Genomic DNA, 20,743 nt, shown 5'->3' on the forward strand with positions numbered 1-20,743 from the left:
TGTGTTTTGGAGCCTTAGTGGACAAAGTGTCAGATGATAAGGAAATGGAGAAGAATCTAAACTTTCAAATTGTGTCTTAAGCAAAAAATTTCCTTCTGAAAGGATTTTTACAATATGTGGAGTTTTCCTGGAACAAATCTCTACTTAATAAAATCAGATCTCCTGGGAATTCCCTGGTAGTCCGGTAGTTAGGACTCAGCGCTTTGGGGGCAGGGGGCGGGGTTCCATCCCTGGTCACCTGGTCCCATAACTAGGATCCCACAGGTTGTGCGGTATGGAGGCCAAAAAGAAAAAAGAAATAATGAAGTTGTCCACTTTGACCCCTCTTCCGATTTAAATCAGGTCCCCTTTATAACCTTAAAAAAAAATAGATAAAAGCAGATCTGTAGAGTCAACACTCTTGCCTGGAAAATCCCATGGACGGAGGAGCCTGGTAGGCTGCAGTCCACGGGGTCGCGAAGAGTCGGCCATGACTGAGCGACTTCACTTTCACTTTTCACTTTTATGCATTGGAGAAGGAAATGGCAACCCACTCCAGTGTTCTTGCCTGGAGAATCCCAGGGATGGGGTCGTACAAAGTCGGACACTACTGAAGTGACTTAGCAGCAGAGTCAACATTTTTGATGCTTACTGTATTCACGGTCATGTTCTAGTCACCAACCACAAGACCACCAGAGGGCGCTCCTTCCCTGTCGATCCAGCCTTTGTCAGCAACTGAAAATTCACGGTAAACTTGACTTTTACACTCTGGAAAATTTTTACATTTAATCCATAAATATTTACCTAGAATTTATTGTGCTGCCAGGAGAAGGGCTATGTTCCCAAGATCAGAATTGTGTTAGTCACAATTCCTAAACCCAGACGCTAAGAGCATAGCAAAGGCTGAAAGTAAATAGCCGGCAACAAGGTGGGATAAGTGAAGTTTCTAGATCTGTGGAGTTTGCTATTTAAATACTGGCTCCTGGTTTTAGAAGCCAGGGGCTTCCCAGGTGGCTCAGTCGTAAAGAATCCGCCTGCCAAAGCAGGAGACGCGGCTTCCACTCCTGGGTCCGGAAAATCCCCCGGAGAAGGAAATGGTAATCCACACCAGTATTCTTGCCTAGAAAATCCCATGGGCAGAGGAGCCTGGCGGCTACAGTTCATGGGTTTGCAAGAGTAGGACACGACTTAACAGACAATTCATTAAGAGATCCCAGCTTGCTCGCGCTCTGTAACCATGACATCGATCTCCGCCTTCAAGGTACTTCGTAAACCACAGCCAGAGACCTGTCCTTAGGTGGCTCCAATAGTTGGCCCCGCAATTTCAAGTCCCCCATCCTCTCCCTTTTTTCAGGGCTTCCCGCAGTTCTCTTACAGTTCGCTTCTGCTCCAGACCAACACTTCAGTTGCCCCCAGGCCCAAGGACAAAGAATTACCCATAACAGCCACACCTGGCTCCGCCCATTCTTTTTCCAATTTAAAACCCGCGGGCTTTTCCTGTTCGGCTTTCCTAGACTTCCTGTTTTGATTCTCGCGACAGCTAGGAGGCCTCGCGTGAAGTTTGCTTCGCGACCCCTTCTGCGTTTTATAGACCTGCATGACTGTGTCTCTGCCTACCCCCACCTCATTAGCGTTCCTCTAGTCAGGAGTGGCGTCTACGCGGCTAAGGAACCCCTGAATGAAAGCGCTTGGCTGCGTTGAGAGTTACCGACCGCTTCCGAGAACTCGACTTCACGAGCCCTCGGTGCGCATGCGGATCCTGTTCCTCTGGGCGGTCCAGAGGCCCAGGCGGAGGCCCGGCCCCCAACCTCGGGGTTGATGAAGAGGCCAGCCCAAGTCGCTCTATCTCGGGCCAGCTCCTTCTGGACCGAGCCTGACTGAATAACGTCCCCTCCCTGGCTGCAGAGCTCAGTTTCCGACTCTACGAACTGTACTGCCGCGCAGCTTCTGTAGGCTGCTGGGGGCAGGCCGGGGCGGGGTCTGGCAGACCCCGGGTACCGCGGGCAAGCCTCCAGGAATGTTCTCTTCCCCGCCCCCAGCCCAAAGTGCCACGTTGGCGCTAGTGGCGGCTTCGAGACCGAATGCCTCCGGCGCTGCCTGCCTCGCAAGCATAACCTGTAATTCCGACCAGGAGCACTGCCCATTGGGGTGTTGCCCCGCCCACCTCTCCCTGCGGCCGCTAGTCAGCTGGGACTTCTAATCACCCGGCTCCTGGGGTTGAAGCACCTGCCGGATGTGGGGAGGGAGGAGGCGGCCAAATGTGAGGAGGCAGAATTAAGCGCCGAGTCTCTTGGCGACTTGGCAGAAAAGTGGAGTGGACAGGCCTGCAATTGCCCCTGGGCAGCGGGGAGACGTTAGTTGGCTTTGCCCTGCAGGAGCGCTCGACTTGGCACCAGAATTCTTACTGCTTTGCCATTATGCAGCTCTTGTAGCGGATGGGACTGTAAAGTCAGATGCTACAGGGCCTAGCCTTTCAACCAACTCTAGCTTCTCAACTACCCTCCTCTCCCATCCTACCCCCTAGTCCCTACGTCCATCCCAGCCCACCCCACCCCAACTCTAGCCCTTTCCAGCTTGGGTGTCCGGTTACTGCTCTTCTGTTCTGTGACTTTGGCCCAGGCTAGGGGGAAGTGGCCCAGGAGGGTCCCGTGCGGTTGCATAAAATTGGCAGCTTCAGAACTAGGGGAGGGGGTGGGGTGTGCGACGTCGAGGGGGCGGGGAGAGGGGGCGGAGGAGCTGATCTCCGAGTGCAAGTCCGTGGGCTCTGTCACAGATTCTCAAGTCGGAGCAGAGGTGGCTGACGGGCCCTTTCCACTGCCTGCTTTTTTGGACAGGAGTCACGGCTGCTCTGAGGGGCATAGTCCCGGACACTAGGTGAGCTGCTCTGGGCCCCAGGGCATCACCCCCGCAACACACACGCACGCGCGCGCGCACACACACACACAGACACACACACACTCCTCCGCCCTACTCCCTTTCCACCCTTGTTAACAACTCCTTTTCCTGGGACCATCCGTCCGCATCCACCTCTGGGGCAGGAAGCTTCAGAGTTAGATGGGTGGTGGTGGTGATTTCTGTGTGCTTGAGCTTTACCACTCCCTCCTCTCATCTCTCCCTAACCCTTAAGAACAGCCCAATCAATTCCCACCCAGCATAACTGATGACCCCTTCAGGGTCACTCTGCCTCCGTGTCCAGGGTCTACTTGATTCCGAGGTAGCAGGGGAGGGGGCAGTGCTAGGGTTCAGGTTGGTAAGAGGAACAGGGAGGTTGCTTCTGACCTTCCTGACCTGGCTTTCCTTCCCGGCAGGGTGCCACTCACGCGCTGATGCCCCAAGTGCTCTCAGGGCTTCCAGCTAATCATGCCACAGCCGCCCGCCGCTGCCTTGGCGCTGCCCCTGCTACTGCTGCTGTTACTGCTGGTGGTGCGGACGCCGCCTCCGACTGGCGCGCGGCCACCCCCAGGTCCTGATTACCTGCGGCGCGGTTGGCTCCGGCTGCTGGCGGAGGGCGAGGGCTGCGCTCCCTGCCGGCAAGAAGAGTGCGCCGCGCCGCGGGGCTGCCTGGCCGGCCGGGTGCGCGACGCGTGCGGCTGCTGTTGGGAATGCGCCAACCTCGAGGGCCAGCTCTGCGACCTGGACCCCAGCGCCCATTTCTACGGGCGCTGCGGCGAGCAGCTTGAGTGCCGGTTGGACGCAGGTGGCGACCTGAGTCGCGGAGAGGTGCCGGAGCCGTTGTGTGTCTGCCGCTCGCAGCGCCCGCTCTGCGGTTCCGACGGCCGCACCTACGCCCAGATTTGCCGCCTGCAGGAGGCGGCCCGTGCTCGCCCGGACGCCAACCTCACTGTGGCGCACCCCGGGCCCTGCGAATCCGGTACGCACGGTCCAGGGCCCCGACCCCCGGCACTTGGGGCTTCTTCTGGCGTTGCCCCCGGGTCCCAGACGGCATGGATGTCTGGCCAGCGGAGTGAAAAAGATGAGGCCAGGGAGGCCTCGAGTCCATTATGAGCTTACTCTCGGGGTTGGTCCGCGGAGGCCGCCGCCTGAAGGTGGGGGTCCGGAGCTTGTCAGCAAGCGGCGTGCGCTGGGGTGCGTGCAAGCTCCAGAGCCGCCTGGCAGAGACCAACCCTCTGAGAGAGCAGGCACATAGTTAACGCTTGGCCTCAACTTTGAGCGAGTGAAGGGAGACTGTCAGACTGCCCAGGCCTCTGGAATCCAGGCAGGGAGATGGGTTCCTGTGAGATGCAATCAAGTTTCCTTTGAGCAGCTTCCTAAAGACAGTGCTTAGTTAACCTAGGCGCCGAGCCTCTCGTTTAGGGATTAGTGGGGGAGGGGGGCTCTCCCAGCTTCTCCTCCCCCATCCCAGGGGGCTGAGGGCCATTCAAGCCTCAAGTTTTCTTTGGCTGCTTTAGTAACCTTCACTTCCTGAGCCCCCTTGAGGGGTCTGGTTTGGCTGGGGCTGCTGGGAAAACAACAACTCTGGGCTTTCTGCCTGCTGCCCAGATTGGTTTCAGTGTCTTTGCCTTTGCCATGTGGCTGCCCCACCTCTCCAGGGTGGGGTGGGGAAAGAGCTGCTTCTCTGGCCTTTGGCAGCTGGCACCTGGTAGGAGAAGGGGGAGGATGTAGGGGAGGGAGGTGTTGGTTATGAACACATTAGGATAGGGGCCTGGAGGGTAGAATGAGGACAGGGGAGCAATCAGGGGCAGCCTGTGGCGGCCAAGCTGAGGTGTGGGTCTCTGTGCTTGTTCATGCATCCTGTCTGCCTGTCCATTTCCATCTCTGCATTCCTACTCGTGTGTATCTGCAGCTACATTTGTATGTACTACTTGTGTGTACTTGCCGTGTTTATGCATGTGTATTTACCTCAGCATATATTGTGTTCCTTCACAAACACATTCAAAATGGTTTGTTATATGGGGTCCTTGCTGGGCTGGGTGTGCCATTCTATTCTCAGGCCTCCCATCTCTACCTCCAGCACCCCAGATCCTGTTGCACCCATATGACGTTTGGAATGTGACAGGGCAGGATGTGATCTTTGGCTGTGAAGTGTTTGCCTATCCCATGGCTTCCATAGAGTGGAGAAAGGACGGCTTGGACATTCAGCTGCCAGGGGACGACCCCCACATCTCAGTGCAGGTAGGGGCAGGGAGCAGAGGTCCCTCTAGAAGGTCCTCCTAGACCTTCACCAGGGTCCTCCTAGAAGAATACTGCTGACTCCTCCTGGCTCCAGTTTAGGGGTGGACCGCAGAGGTTTGAGGTGACGGGCTGGCTACAGATCCAGGCTGTGCGTCCCAGTGATGAGGGCACCTACCGCTGCCTGGCCCGCAATGCCCTAGGCCAGGTTGAGGCCCCAGCTAGCCTGACAGTCCTCACACCAGGTAAGGGAAAGCCCTGAGCTCTGGGGGCTGGGGGAAGGTGGTAGATTCAGGCCCTTGACTGTGTCCAGGTGTGATGTGCATGTGGGTACACACACAAGCATGGCTTTTGCACAGACTGGGATACGTGGGCACTGACAGCACCTCTCTCCTGTTCTCTCCCCTTTGTCCATATGTGTTTGCAGACCAGCTGAACTCCACAGGCATCCCCCAGCTCTCATCTCTGCACCTGGCTCCTGAGGAGGAGGCTGAAAGTGAAGAGGGTGAAGATTACTACTAGGTGCAGAGCTGTGGCACGTGGGGGTGGGTGAGTGGGGGTAGTTTTCATTCCTGCTCTTGAAAAGATCTGGAAAGGCAGAGCAGGGCCCCTTCACAGATTGATTTAATGCCTTTAGTGGGAGAGATGTGATGGTGATGGGAGAGACAAAGATTGGAGGAGGGTAAGAAGAGAGCCAGAGTCTAAGGGAGGTGTGATGCAAAGGGGCCCATTCAGGAGATGCTCTGGCCAGAATAGTCTCTTGTGTGGACTGACTAGGCAGAATGTAACAGTTGCCTGCTGGTTTGTAGGCTAGGTGAGTGGGTGGGTGGGTGGGTGGCTGGCTGGCTGGCTGGCTGGCTGGCTGGCTGGGGAGGAGCAGAGCTGAGACAAAGGCTTGCAAACACCAGGATCCTCCACTTCTTTTTAGCAGCCCTCCCTCCAACCCTGCTCAACCAGTCTTCTGACTGCTCTTCTGCATAGATCCTGCTCTTATTCTAGAGCTCAGTCTTTCTCTAACCTGTTTACCCTTCCTCAAAACTCACCTTCTACAAAATTTCCCTCTCATAAATCCCAGTTCACTTACTAAGTGGTGTTTGCCATCTGCTGTCCAGGAGAGCCTGATAGAGCATAGTTTATTTAGCTCAGTGCAGTAAGATGGGCATTTGGTCATGTCTAATTTTTCTGTCATTCTAGAAACTCCGTGAAGGCAGCACCATATCTTATACCACTTTGTACTGGACAGTGCCTAGCACAGAACTAGGCACAGTAGGCATACAATAAAGACTTATGAAACAAACTGAGCCACACAGATGGTTCATGCAGATTTGCACACAGAGACCACATTTCTTTAGGAGGCCTTCCAGGGTACTAGGAATCTGGCTTCCAGAAGTTGTAGGTCCTGCTCTCTAAGCACGTGCCTGCCAGATGTAGAGGAAGTCTGAGCTGCACACCCCCTCACCCTCCTCCACCGGCAGGACGGCTGGAGCCATCAGATTGGGAGGGAGGGTATCCTCCCAGTCTGCACTCCACTGGGGCTGACCTAGAGACAGATTGCCTGTGCCTCTGTCTTCTCCCCAGGCAGTGTGGGGAACCAGATCTATGTGGGTAGGACCGAATATGAAAGCATAAATTGGATGGAGGAGGGGAGAAGTTTGGTCACATGTATGAACCGCACCCTAGGTTTTCCCTATGAATCCGCCCATTTTCCAGCTGAACTCAGACAAAGTCATGTTAAGTCTGTATTCTCATCTGCCCCAACTGACATGTCCTCTCTCTGGAGGTCCCTCACAGAGCCGTATTCTTTCGCTCCCGAAAGCTCTCTCCACCCTTTCTTACCTATCCCAGGGACACTGGTGAGGCGCAGTGTTTATTGACTGGTTGAAGGAGCAAATGAAAGCTTAAGTTCGAGAGGCCGAGACCCTGTGTGTGGATGTCAAGGGCCTCCTACGCGCCTGGGCTCCGCCCGAAGCCTGGCGCCACGACGGGAGAAGTCGTGGTTGGCTCGGTGTCTGAGCTTGTCCTCTGAGGCCCAACGCAGGGAGCCCGGCCTTTTGGGAGGGGTGTGGCCCAGACCCCAACCCAAGGGCTTGGCCTCACCTCCCGTGGAACCTCACTGCCGAGTTCTGGCTGGAGTCCGGCGCTTCCTGGAGCTGTGCTCAACAGCTCGAGCGGGTTGAATGCATACTTGGGGCAAATTCTAAGTCGACAGCGAAATCAGGAATAGGGATGTGAGCGGTGTGGCGGCGATTGGGGGGAGGAGCAGGCCATTAAGAGTCTGGACCAGAAGGAGGTCTGCTCTGCGCTGGAAGAGGGGACGGGGGTCTGGGTCCTCGGAATCCGCCTGGGAATCCGCCCCTGACTTGTTCTTTGCCACGACTCCGGGCCAGCTGGGCACAAAGACGCCCCCTGGCGGGCCCATCAATCCTACTGCGCCCGCTTGGGGAGCAGAAGCTCTACTAGATCCTAGAGGGTCACACTCGTCCCCAGAACCTGTACTCCCTGATCGGTTTTGCAGACTTTACAGGACGTTCAGGTGCAGCCTCCTTCTAGCCTCAGTTTTCCCCTCCGCGGCGCTGCAGGTTCAGGCCCCACAGCCTTGACTAGGAGGAACCCCTCCTGCCTCCCCCTCCCCCAAACTCCTTCTCCCGCCTCTGCTCCAGCGGACTGGCTTTAATAACGTCGCTGGAAAGTGACACGCGATTTATTATTAAAGTAATGCGGGGACGGGAAAGGTTTAATAAACGCGCTGCAATGCCGAGGATTATTTTCCGCAAATAAATGAGAGCTCGCGAGGCGTTTTAATAAATAATTTCCCGCCGCTCCCAGGGGAGAAGAGAGAAGGGGGAGGGGGAAGGGGAAGCCGAGTTGCTGCCACAACTCCCGGCTTCGCTTCCCCCACGGGTTTCCAAGCCTTTCTCTCGGCTTTCGTCCTAGGTTGCTCACACCCGACATGTGAGGTTCCAGGAGAGCTGACTCTTAGTGGTCTAGGACTGAGGCGGGAGAGGCTCTGTCCCCTCCTCACCGCCCCCCCCCCCCGGGATTTTAAGTAGTTTGCCTAAGATGTGGAATGAACTTGTATCCAGCCCTCAACCAGAGGTCTGGAGTCAAGACTGGACCAGAACAGGAAGGGTTAAACCGAGACCCGCCCCTCCCTCTCGGAGGGTACCCAGTCTCAGGGCTTGGCCACTCCCCTCCCGGCTTTCGGCTGACCCGGGCTGGGCGTCCATGCAGGATACGGCGGTAACTTGTGGAAGGGAGTTGTGTGTACAGGTGTGTAGGTGCTACACGTGTTCAAATGACCCTGGCTCACTCCTCAGACCATTTGGGGAATAGAGCCACTGGAAACCAGTTGCTGTTTGTTAGCTCGAAGGCTTCAAGGAAATGTCCTTGAGCCAAGCTGGTCTGAACAGAGGGAGTCCAGGTAAAGCCCAACTCTTAGCTCTTTGGTGAACTCGGTGTGTGTGTGTGTGTGTGTGTGTACTCGAGGGCTCAGCACAACTGGTGTAGCTCTTTGGTGAACTCGTGTGTGTGTGTGTGTGTGTGTGTGTGTGTGTACTCGAGGGCTCAGCACAACTGGTGTAGCTCTTTGGTGAACTCGTGTGTGTGTGTGTGTGTGTGTGTGTGTGTGTGTGTGTACTCGAGGGCTGAGCACAACTGGAGCCCCAAGGGGGAATCCACTTCTCCAACAGAAGCCTGGAGGCCCGAGAGGATGAATCTGATTTCAAAAAGGACCAAGACTGCAGACCTTGGAGACCAAGGACAAGTCCTTGGCGTTGGTAGGTAGGGGACATCTGCTCGGCAAGTTCTGTGCCTCTCGGAGAGATGTCTCTGGAGACACCTCTGGCAACCCCGGCCAGGGCGGGGGTAGGTGGTGGGGACGACGGGTACAGGAAGTAGTGAAAGAGTGCCATCTGGTGGTTATTTCTGGTTGCGGCAGCCAAACCTGGGTCCAGGGTCTTGAGACAGTTAATTTGGAAAAATTTGAGTAAAAAGGTGCTTGGATTTGTGTTTATATATGTATGTGAAGGTGCACATGTATATGTTCTATATATATGATATCTTTAATATGTTTGTAGTAGTTATGTGTGTATATGTGTGTCTACATGCACTGTATACATTTTATATACACATATATGTATGTACGGGCTTCCTTTTGTGGCTCAGCTGGTAAAGAATCCACCTGCAGTGTGGGAGACCTGGTTTTGATCCCCGGGTTGGGAAGATCCCCTGGAGAAGGGAAAGGCTACCCACTCCAGTATTCTGGCCTGGAGAATTCCATGGATTGTATAGTCCATGGGGTCGTAAAGAGTCGGGCACGACTGAGCAAGTTTCACTTTCATACTTTCATATGTGTGTACATCACAGTATGTTGTGTATTTAAATTATATAAAGACATATATATGTATGTAGATAACCATGTAGGTGCATATATGTATATCTGTATATAAGCACTGTATATATGGATGTGCTGTTATTTGTGTTTTTGTTGTTTTTTAGTTGCTAAGTCATGTCTGACTCTTTTTGTGACCCCATAGACTGTAGCCTGCCAGGCTTCTCTGTCCATGGAGTTTCCTAGGAAAGAATACTGGAGTGGATTGCCATTTTGTCCTCCAGGGGACCTTCCCAACCCAGGAATCAATCTTTACCACTGAGCCACCTGAGAAACCTCTTGTTATGTGTATATAGCTGTATACATATATGTGTTTGCAAATACATATTCCATTATATGCCATTCTTTCACCAAATATTTATGTGCCAACACTGTTCTTGGGGCTGGAGATACACCACAAAAAAGCACATTGTCTTTGCCCTCATGGAACTTAACATTCTATTCGAAGATATGCATGTGAATTAATTACATACATGTATGTTTACAGGATTGCATGTGCATGTTGTGTAGCTCTGCTTACATATATATGTGTGAGGAATAGACGGGCTTAAATACTCTGGTGGGCTTGGAGATTCGCTGTTTTTTTGCTTAAACATTCAGGTCCCATTGCCTAGGACTCTTAAGTATGTAGGCAGTTGAAGGCAAAGGGAAAGAGCCTGGAGACATAGGATGATAACCTTCTAGGATAAGTTTTGGATATTTCCTCTGAATGACTAGGTTCTTTTAAACAGGGAACAGCTATGTAAGTTCACTTAGAGTGATGGAATGTCAATGAAGATCGAGTCTCACCTTTACTCAAAGCAGAGCAACTTAGGAGGAAGGATGATGGGTTGGGGGAGTGGGGGTGGGAATGGAGTCTGGAAGACTGGAGGTAGGAATAGGATCTTGGAGGACAGTGGTAGGGGCATTTAGAGCTGGAAGGGATCTGATCTGGGAGGTAGTGATGGGAGCTCTGGGACTCAGTTGTAGATAATGGGGGTGGTTTGAGAACCCTTGAGGAGGGATGAGCTGGGGGACAGAGATGGGGTCTGAGGGGAGTAATGAGGTCAGGATAAGGGATGGGCTTGGGGAAGGGTACAGAAGCAGAGGCTCTGGTGGCAGGGAAAACCACTCTTGGGGTGGAATTTGGAGGCCAGCTCTGATGGAGTCATCCTTTCCTTTCTGCCACTCCTTCCTTTTCTATGCGGGATCCCCTAATATTCTTCTCTAGTCCTCTCTCCTCAAGCTGGGTCCCAGACATGCTATAGACAGAGGAGAAGAGCTCAGGCTCCAGGACTCTGCCTGCCTTAGGTAACTCCTTGGTGGCTGAAGGAGGCAGAGCTCACAGCACCCCTGTCCCACGAAGCTCCATCCCAGCCCTCTGGGCCATTGCCTGCCCCACTGCCATTACCAGCTTCCAGACTGGGCTCAGCCCAGGGGTTTCAAACAACTGTGACCTGGAAAGGTCACAGAACATCCCCTCACCACACACACATTTCCGAGACTGAACTAGGAAAGGTGCTTCTGAATCATTCCTTCCTTCCCTCCTTTCGCTGGATGTTCTCCAGACACGGTCGAGGCCAGAAGTCTTCAGGTGCCAGCCTCACTCTTGCTCTGTGGTAACACCTCATGCCTGACCCTTACTTCTCAGCCTCCTGTGCTGGGCTACTTCATCCTAAAGTCAGAGTTTATGTCCCTTCATTGACTCGCCTCCCCTTCTTGAGTCCTTTTCTCCCCAGAGTTGAGATCTTAGGTCCCCAGATTGTGACCCCAGGGACTAAGACACAGACTGGCTCCTGGCCTGGCTTTATTTTTGGTATTTTCTCTGCCATCTGGGCAACTGAGAGCTCTCGGAACAGGGTGAACAGTTATGAAAATCTGTTTTGGTAACAAGTACTACCCCACAATCAAGGTTCACTCTATCTTGATGGGCAGCACCAAGGGAAGCAGGATGGACTTGAGGGTACTGAAATGGGGTCATGAGAAGTGAGGGGGTCTTCCAGGATGAGGGTTGAGGGCTCTAGGGAAAATTACTTCCTGCTTCCCCTTCGTTCCCCCTTTCCAACCCTAGATCATTAGGGCAGGGCTGGAGAAGGCCCCCTAGTTCTTCTGGATGCACCTGGCTCTCACAGGGGCCCAGTTCTAACTCTGGCTTCCCTGCTTCCCATGCCCCTCTCCTAGTACCAGAAGGGGTTAGTTAAATTCTGGGGGCAGTAGTGGGGATCTCTAGTGGAAGTGGTCTCTGAAGGGTAATGATGATATCGTTTCCTAGTCTTTGGGCTAAGATCAAGTGAAGGGTAATTTTAGGTCTTTGGAACAGAACTGGGGCTCTTGTGGGCAAGGACAGGCTGGCAAGGAAACATGAGGTATGTGGTACTGCTTTTTAAGTGCGTACCTTGGGCAAGTTTCTAAGCTTCCCTTCTTCCCAGTCCTCAGCAAAATACTGATAAAATGTCCCCTATAAGTGCTATGATGAGATTAGAGATCTTGTAAGTAGTATCTGAAACACAATAAGTATTCAACAAATGGTCAATTTTACTATCACTTTTTCTGGGTGGGGGAGTTGCATGGAGATGGGGCAAAGTACCTAGTACAGAGATCCCTGCTGAGGTGTGTGGGTAATCACAGTCCCATGCCTGCCCATAGGAGGCCTGAGGAATTCTGTCTTAGGAGGAGGGGAAGGGCTATGACAAGGTGGGGATGGGTAGGGACTGGGCTTCCAGAGAGCTTGGCAGCCTTCACCCTCACCCCCACCCCCTCAGGGACCCCCTGTCAGAACCCAGGACTCTAGCTCTGTACTTGGAGGGAGGGGCGCCCTGGAAACTCACTTCCATCCATCTCTTTTATCTGGGTTGCTGAAGGGCTGGAGCTCCAATGGGGCCTCTGATGGGGAACAGATACAGACCAGGCGGAAGCAGCCGGAACAGTGCTGAGTTGGAGCTGAGGACCAGGCCAGGGGGTCAGTGAAGACAGATAAAGCTCAGAGCAGCTGGGGACTCAGGAGACTCGTGGGGAGGGGCAGCAGGGGCTGAGGGCAGGCTATGTCCTGTCCTAGGAGGAGGCGAGGTCCGGAAGCTTCTGATGGGGGCGATGTCCATCAAGGACTTCAAATGGCCAGCGGAGGCCTTTAATGACTCTTTGGGAGGAAGGAAGGGACCGAGCCCCCTGCCCTAGATGTGGCTGCAGGAAAGCCAGGGTGCCTGTCCAGGATGAGGGTCGGTCCCGGAAGAAACAGCCTGGGAACAGTGTCCAGGCCAGAGGCAGGGCTTCTGGGGCCTATCTTCCCCTTAAGGCGAAGATGGTGAAAAGGTTAGTAAGCAATCCTGCGATTTTAGTTCCTGTTTTAATTAACTTTGAAGGGCTTGGGGCCTCCCTGAACACCAGGGAAAGGAGCAGAGTAGACGTTTATTTTCCTCCTTTCCTTTTTAAAGACAATTTTATTAAATCACTTTGTTTTCATTCTGGCTTGAACACGGGGCATTTAAATGGAAAAGTAATTATTTTACCTCGTTTGCTTATGGTGAGAGGAGAGTCAGGAAAGGGAGGGATGCCGGTAAGAGGAAGAGGTTGGCAGCTTTGGGCTGGCACTCGTGTATGTGCACACACAAATGCCCTACAGACAGGCCCGCACAATCAGGCTCACACTCACAGCAGCCTCGATCACCACACGAAGCCCCTCACACTGATGCACATTGTGTACCCACAGAAAGACACACCCTCCTAAATGTAGGCACCTCAGCACTGGCAAGCTTGGAGCATCCGCCCTCCTGAAGATAAACTCCTTTGCCACCGCCATAGTTACAGGCGAACGCTCTCTCTCCTACACAAACACTCCCGACACATCAGGCTCACAGCACAGGCCCCCCTCACCCCTCACAGGTACCCTCATATACCCCTTCCAAGCATCAGGGGGTATGCACGCATGTGCACACACACACACCTCCAACATATTTAGACCTTTTCAAGACAGTTGAGTTGTATCATCATCAGTACATACAGATTGAGACAAACAATTCTCCTCAAACACACAAGCCCGGGATTTCCCTGGTGGCCTAGTCCTGCCAGCCTTGTGAGGCCAAAACAAACAAACAGAAATCAAAGACTCAAGCGCACCTCGACAAGGACACCTGGCAACAAAACTGGGGGTGAGATGCGATTCTGTCATGGAGAAAGAGGGCCCCCAAATCGACCTACCCGCTAGGTGACTCCATGTGCCCCTTTCTCTGTGCCTGTAACATTCTTAGACCAATCTCTCCATCTCTCCTGACCCTGATTCTGCAGCCTCTGGGACAGTCCCCCCTGCCTCTCACCCGTTCCCCACCCCAGGCGTGGGAGAAGGCCAACAGGTTTCTTGGGCTCAGCTGCCCTGGCCAGAACTGGGTTCTAACTCAGGCTTCCGCACCTCCTGCCTCCCTCCCCCGCTGTGTGGACTGGCGTCAGAGGGGTTAAAACTTGGGTAGCGCACCCCCCCCCTCCACTCCCACCCCTGGCTGATACTTGGAGGGCCGGGTTCGCGGGAGGGAGCCATACCTGTACTTTGTCTTCATCTGTCACCGCTTCTGACAGTCAGATACATCTTGTGGGGGGGCGTGGGGGGCGGGGGAGCAATAATTAACCTCTCCCGCCTCATAGCCTCATACCCGAACGCGGCTGCCTGCCTGCCTGCCTGCCTGCCTTCCTGCCTGGCTGCCTGGCTGGCCAGCAGAGATGACTGCAGGGTCTGCAGAGTGAAGAAAGGGGGGGGCGGGGAGGAGAGGGAGGGGGCGAAGGGAGAGCGGGAGAAGCTGGAGAAGCGCGCTGAGAGGAGGGACCCTGACGTTTTTATTGCCCTGCCAGCCTCTTTTCTGCACCCTTCTCTCCACTCTCTTCCTGGGGAACTGCGGGAAGTTGGGAGAAGTGATCTGAGGGAGGAGAGAGGGAGAAAGCCACGTGCACTCACCTCTTCCCGCTGGGAGTTCAGGCCTCTCTTGAAGGCCTGGAGGCTGATTTGGAAGCACAGTGGTGTGAGGGGGAGTCCTTCATACACTAGTGTTGCACAGGGACAAGGAGGAGGAAGAGGATGCCAGGCTGGCTTTTCTCATTTGTGGCAGGTGACTCATGCTTGTGTTAAGGATGAATTATTCTTCCAATCAGTGAACAGGGATCAGTCTCATAGGAGCTACCATTGAAAAGGACTCCAGATTTGGAGTGGGAGATAGAGGATGCTTCTAAAAAGTCAAGTAAGGTCGGGGTGGGGGTGGCTGGACTCAGAGCTTGTACGGGAAGAAGACAAATTTGGGCTGGGTCCTGGGACGAAGCAGGTGGGACTCAGGGTCAGGCAAGAATCACCTGCAGCCAAGGAGGCGAATGTGACTACAGCATTCCCAGCAGCCAGACTGCCAAGCGCTGGGGTTTGTCGAGGGAGTAGAGAGGAGACAGGAAGGAGAGGTGTTGTCACTGCTGGTCCCTCCGAGGGTGGGGTGCAGAGGGGAAGGGCCCTGCCTGTCCCCTGGGCAGCCTGAAGGCCAAGAGATTCTAGCTTTCTCTATCTCTTTGAGAAGGTGTTACTCAAATCTGTCATCTGCAGTGTCTGAGAAACAGGACCTTTGCTCTAAGGTCCCTGATTGAGTGGTGGGCACAGCGTTGTTCATGAGTCAGCATCCCTGGTTCTCACCCTGGTTCTGCCAGTAGCTAGCTGTGTGACAGAAGATAAGTCATTTAACCTCTCTGGACCTCAGCTTTCTCATTTGTAAAGTGGCAGGGGTGGGGAGTTGAGGGGGGACTGACAAGAGAAACTCTATAGACGTTGTCAAGACTCACATCCTGTAATCCAGCAAGATCTGAGGAACCTCAGCAGGCTCAGCTGTGCCCCCACCACCCCTCACATGTGCTGTGGACCCCTCCCACCCCAGAGCAGCACAGACACAGCCCCAGAGTGCATTTCTCTCTCTCTCTCTCTCACACACAGAGCCTCCTTGCCCCTTGTACTGTGCATCCCTGGACTTCCAGTCATCTATGAAATGTGCTGTGGTTGGGAAGGAGCCCAGGGCCAGGGCACCCCAACAGAAAAGCTGATTGTATACATTTCTGTTAAAAGAAAAACGGAAATGCCTTAGCAGAGAGTGGAGTGTGGAGCACTGAGGCAGAAGGCTAGCTCCGGAAAGGACTTGCAAGTGGGGAGAGGGATCTTTGGGAGAGGGAGGAGAGCCCTGGAGAGGTGAGGAGAGAGAAAGAAGCAGAAGCCTCTGCTCAGCTGCAGGGGACTCATGCTGAGAGTGTGGAGTGAGACGCTGACAGCCCTGTCAGGAAATCACCTCAAAGCGTCCCACACCCTGGTCTGCCAGGCTCCATCTCCCCAGGGGAGGAACCCCAGTGAGTCACGCTGCTGTCTGTCCCCTTGATTCTCCTCCCCTCCCCCTAAACACACAGCCCTGCTCTAAAAGAGGGAATTCATTTCTGGCTATTATTTTCCTCACCTGAAGAAATGCTGTGCATTTTGACAGCACCAGGGGAGAGGAGAGAAGCAGGAAGAAGTCAAGACTGCCCGGGTTGGGGTCACCTAGGATGCTCTGTGTTACCCAGAGGCATGTGGTGCCTAGGATGGAGCTGGTCTCCTAGGCAAGTGTGGCATTTAAGAGAGAAGTGGACTTTTCTCTAACAGCATGGAGTCCAGAGCAGCAGTGGGTCAGCTGGGACCCATTAGGGGCCCTGGAACAAATCTAGGCTCTTGCATAGGCTCAGCCCTGGTGAAGGAGAGGCTTGGAGTTTGGAGAGAATGGTTCAAGCAGCCTTATTTGTGGAGTGGAGAGTCTATCTCAGCCTTGGAGGTCAGAAATGAGTTCCAGTCATTTGGGGAATATTCCGGGCTTTCTTCTCTAGCCCTGCCTCCTTTCTCCCAGCTCCCCTTCTGTGGGAATAGGTCTCAAATTCCAACCCCAACCCCCACTTCCCCCACTCATCACCTTCATAACTCCCTAGTCTGTTTTTCAAGAATTCTTTTTAATGTTCTTCACTTTTAAAATATAGTACATGAATATATGCTTATGAAAATTTCAAGCAATCCAGAAATGTGTAGAGCAAGAAGCAAAATCCCCTTTCCTCCTTCCCACTAATTCTCTCTTCTCCATGAGTTACTGGGGTTAACAATATCGTATGTATTCTTCTAGGTCTTTTTAGGTCTTTTACATATTCACTACACACAAACACACACAAACTAGATTTTAAAACAATTATTGTATTGATTTATGTCATACTACTATTTTACTATTTGCTCATTTCACTTTAAAAATGTCAGACATCTTAGCCAGGTCAGCACATAAGGATATATCTTGATCCATATAGGTATATTTCACATAGTACTTCATAATAGATTTAACCAATTCCTTAGTGCTGGGCTTTTATGCTGTTTTGAAGTTTTTGCTCTTACAAACAATGCCACAGTAAACCTCCATAAACCTATGTCATTTTGCACAAGAATGAGCATATCTGAGATTCAGATTTCTTAAAGTGGCACTGTTGGGTCAAGAGATATGTAGTGTATGTATATCTAACCCTGACTTTCTCTTTGAAGCTTGAAACCCACATTTCCAAGCAAGAGTCCACAGATGCTTGAAAGACAGGCCTACTGAGTATTTACAGGCGAATGTCTCCCAACACTTCAAATGCAGAAAGTCCAATCCCAAGCTCCTGATCCCCTCCTCTTCCATCCTGCTCCCTGCCTCCCAGCCTCCTTGCTTTGGTCAGCATCACCCTACATATGTTATTGCCCAAGCCCCACACCTTGGATCATCTTTACCAAGGTGTCTGTGTGTCCAGATTTGCCCATAATTGTCCAGTATATGTGTACTGCCCTGGTAAAATGATTGATAGTACCTCTTTGTACTCAAAACTGTTCTGGATTGGGCAATAAATTAAATCACCACTCTATTCCTCTTTGGGCTTTCCTTGTGGCTCAGCTGGTAAAGAATCCGCCTGCAATGCGGGAGACCTGGGTTCAGTCCCTGGGTTGGGAAGATCCCCTGGAGAAGGGAAAGGCTACCCACTCCAGCATTCTGGCCTGGAGAATTCCATGAACTCTATAGTCCATGGGGTCTCAAAGAGTCGGACATGACTAAGCGACTTTCACTTTCATTCCTCTTCATCTCTGATTCCTAGTCAATCCATCACCAACTCCCATCAACTCTCCCTTCATTCTTCTTTCTGTTGCATGGCTCTAGATCCCATCATCAGGCTTGAATAAAAACAGCCTCCTAACTAGCTTCCCCACTCTTCATCTCTCCTCCCTTCGACCCATCCTTTCACTCTATTGACCATCATGTCTTTTTAGGCCACTTCCTGTATCACAGAACTCTCTTGGTTCCCATTGCCTACAAGACTGAGTGCACTCAGGATCCATCATCACACTATAGTTCACCAGAACAGGTATCTCCCATCTCCATAGATCAGGAATCTGTATCACCTTAGCTGGAGGAGGAGCAGGAGTCAGGCACTGGAAAAACTGTTCCATACCCCCACAAAATGATGAAGAGAAAGACTCCTTGGGATGGAGTGGGATGGAGTGGTTGGGATGAAGCCTAGAAGGTGACTTGGTGTCTCTCTGAATTCAGATCTGGGGTTGTCCAAAGAGAGAAGTCCCCTTGAGCATTCTGTCTCTTCCTGCTCACCTGCTTTGTCCCCTGGTGCCTCAAAAACTCCAGCCAGTTTCTCCTCCGTCTCTTGTTCCAGGCCTGGAGACTTCAGGAACACCTTTTCATGTTTGGCTCTTATCTAGCTGCCACCTGCTTACTGCACCCCATGCCACCTCAGAGCAGTGTCATATGTGATTAGAGATCATGGGAACTTCCAGTCCTTGAGTGAGAGTGAGGGTGGTGATGTATATATGTAGTGTTGTTAGAATGCACCCTCAAGCCACTTTAAACCCCACCCTGGGGAGAGGACTCTCAGGAACCTTGAGGGCACACCCAATTGGAACTCCCTATTCCTCCCCCATGATGTTAACTCCCTCCCACCTGAGCCTTTGGGATAAACCTCTGGGGTGCCTAACCAAACTTCAGGGCACCTGCAGCCTCCCCACTCCCTTTCCTGGCATCCCTCCCCTCACTCAGATGTTGCCAAATGGATGGTGAGTTTGGATGGGTCCTGGTGGCCGAACTCCAAGCAGAGGGGGAGGCATCCTGGCCCCCTGCCAGCATTCTGTCTGCAGTAATTTGGCAGGAAAGCACCAGCTGCATATATCTGCACATCTGTTTATGCCTCTGGCTTGTTATTTATTCTCTGCCTTTCATGGGCAGCGGAGCCAGAGTGCACCTCAACTCTTCCCAAGTTAGATTAACCAAGAAAGAAGGCTGGGACACTCAGTCACGACAATTGCTGATGTTCATTGAAGGGTATGCCTTCTCCAGCAGCTGCTGCCACTTTTTGTAGAGACACAGAGGAGAGGAGCAGAGAGAAAGGGAGGGGGAGGGAAAGGGTGGAAGGAGAAGGGAGGGGAAAGCTGTGGAGTTAGAGCCTTAGTCATGCTGGAGTACTTAAATCAGGTGGGCTGATCCCTGACTGCACTGTGGAGAGGGATAGTTGGCCATTCTTTCAAACACAATCTCTGCTCTTCCTTCCTGCTAGACACAAGACTTCAGCGTGTGTGTATGTGTTCTTGGATGGTATGGCTGAGAGTAACTCATGGGGATATGGTCTTTAATAGAGGTTAGGTAGGATGGTCTTCTTTGAGGTACTTAAATAACTCTTCTTGAGGGATTTCTAGGGCACAGACCTGGTGGTGGAGAACCACAAGCCAGGCTCTGTCCCTGGGATTAATAAGGAGAAGGAGTGAGAAGAGGAGGAGGAAGAGAAGGATGAATAAGAGAAAGAGGAGGAGAAGGAGAAGGAAAGAGAATGTTAAAGAACGGAGAATGGAGAAGGAAATGGCAACCCACTCCAGTGTTCTTGCCTAGAGAATCCCAGGGATGGCGGAGCCTGGTGGGCTGCCATCTATGGGGTCGCACAGAGTCGGACACAACTGAAGTGACTTAGCAGCAGCAGCAGCATCAGACAATTCTTAAATTGAAAAGAGATTTTCACAGGGGAAAAAAAACAATCCAGGCACACCTCATTTTATTGCCCTTCACTTTAATGCACTTCACAGACACTGTGTTTTATACAAACTGAAGGTTTGAGGCAACCCTATGTGGGCCAAGTCCATGTTTCCAATAGCGTTTCCTCACTTCATGTCTGTGTCACAGTTTGGTAATTCTCCCAGTATTTCAAACCTTCTCATTATTATGTTTCTTTCGGTAATCTGTGATCTTTGCTGTTACTGTTTGTTTTCAGGCACCCCAAACTGTGCCCATATAAGATGATGAATTTAATCCATAAAAAAAAAAAAATAACGGAGAAACATGATTGTCAAGGAAGAAAGAGAAGTGAATGGAAGGACGTGGAACTTTGGAGATCCTTGAAATGGCTGGGGTGCTATCCTTGGTCCTGACCAATAAAGGACCCAGGAATTGCCCAGAGTCTGTGTCCTGGATGGGGCTCCAAACTCCCTACACTTTCTTTTGAAGGTAACTGGATAATTCTGAAGTAAGGACAAAGAGCTTGAGCCTCACGTGGTGGTGAGAACTGAATCCATAAGTCCGACTTCTCCCCCTCCAACCCCTTCTCCCTCTCCTGCCTTTACCCAAAACAACTCCCTGTGCAGTCAGTGCTCCTTGCGGGGGACAGATAGGTGTGGGCTCAGAGACTCCTGGGCAGCGTTCATGGGTAAGGGCACAGGCACCTGAACCCCTGGGATAAGTGGGGGAAAGTGTGTGTGCCCTGGGGGAAGGGAGTGCTGGCCTGGTCAGATTAAAAGCAACTAGACCTTGCCAAAGCTCTAGACAGACACTTTGCTTTCACTTTCTTTCCTGCTCCTTTGCAGAACTCAAACACCAACATCATTCCCAACCCCCTTTTAAAAATTATATGTAACGAGCTGTTCATAATCAGGCCTTGCACAGATGGGGGTTTAATCAGTTAGAGTCTAAGCACATGGGCATTCCAACCTAATCCAATTCCCACCAGTTCATTAGGGGACATATTCATCACCCAGAGATTACAGTGGGGCCAAAACTGTGAAAGGATTCTAAAGAGCTGTCAGTGGAGCAGTAACCAAACCAGCCAAGACAGGAGGCCAGGTTGCATGGAGGGTGCCTGTCAGCCCCTGACTGTGTTCTGAGACCCCTGGTCCTTACCTGACTATGTCATAATTGTTGTTGTTGTTGTTGTTTTTTAAGAATCACTGTTTATTAACCT

The 20,743-nt window shown here is 52.2% G+C and overlaps 1 protein-coding gene across 1 annotated transcript; it reads left to right on the forward strand.

The window, feature by feature from the left end:
* Window positions 1-2,208: 2,208 nt before the first annotated feature.
* Window positions 2,209-19,965, forward strand: KAZALD1 (Kazal type serine peptidase inhibitor domain 1). Its single transcript, XM_043926657.1, is given in 7 exon segments — window positions 2,209-2,853; window positions 3,288-3,332; window positions 3,334-3,850; window positions 4,952-5,112; window positions 5,207-5,354; window positions 5,537-5,631; window positions 19,781-19,965. Coding segments are annotated over 5 exon segments (948 nt in total). The 5' UTR covers window positions 2,209-2,853; window positions 3,288-3,305; the 3' UTR covers window positions 19,781-19,965.
* Window positions 19,966-20,743: the final 778 nt, after the last annotated feature.

Source organism: Cervus elaphus, chromosome 15, assembly GCF_910594005.1.
Source record: "Cervus elaphus chromosome 15, mCerEla1.1, whole genome shotgun sequence".
NCBI lineage: Eukaryota > Metazoa > Chordata > Mammalia > Artiodactyla > Cervidae > Cervus > Cervus elaphus.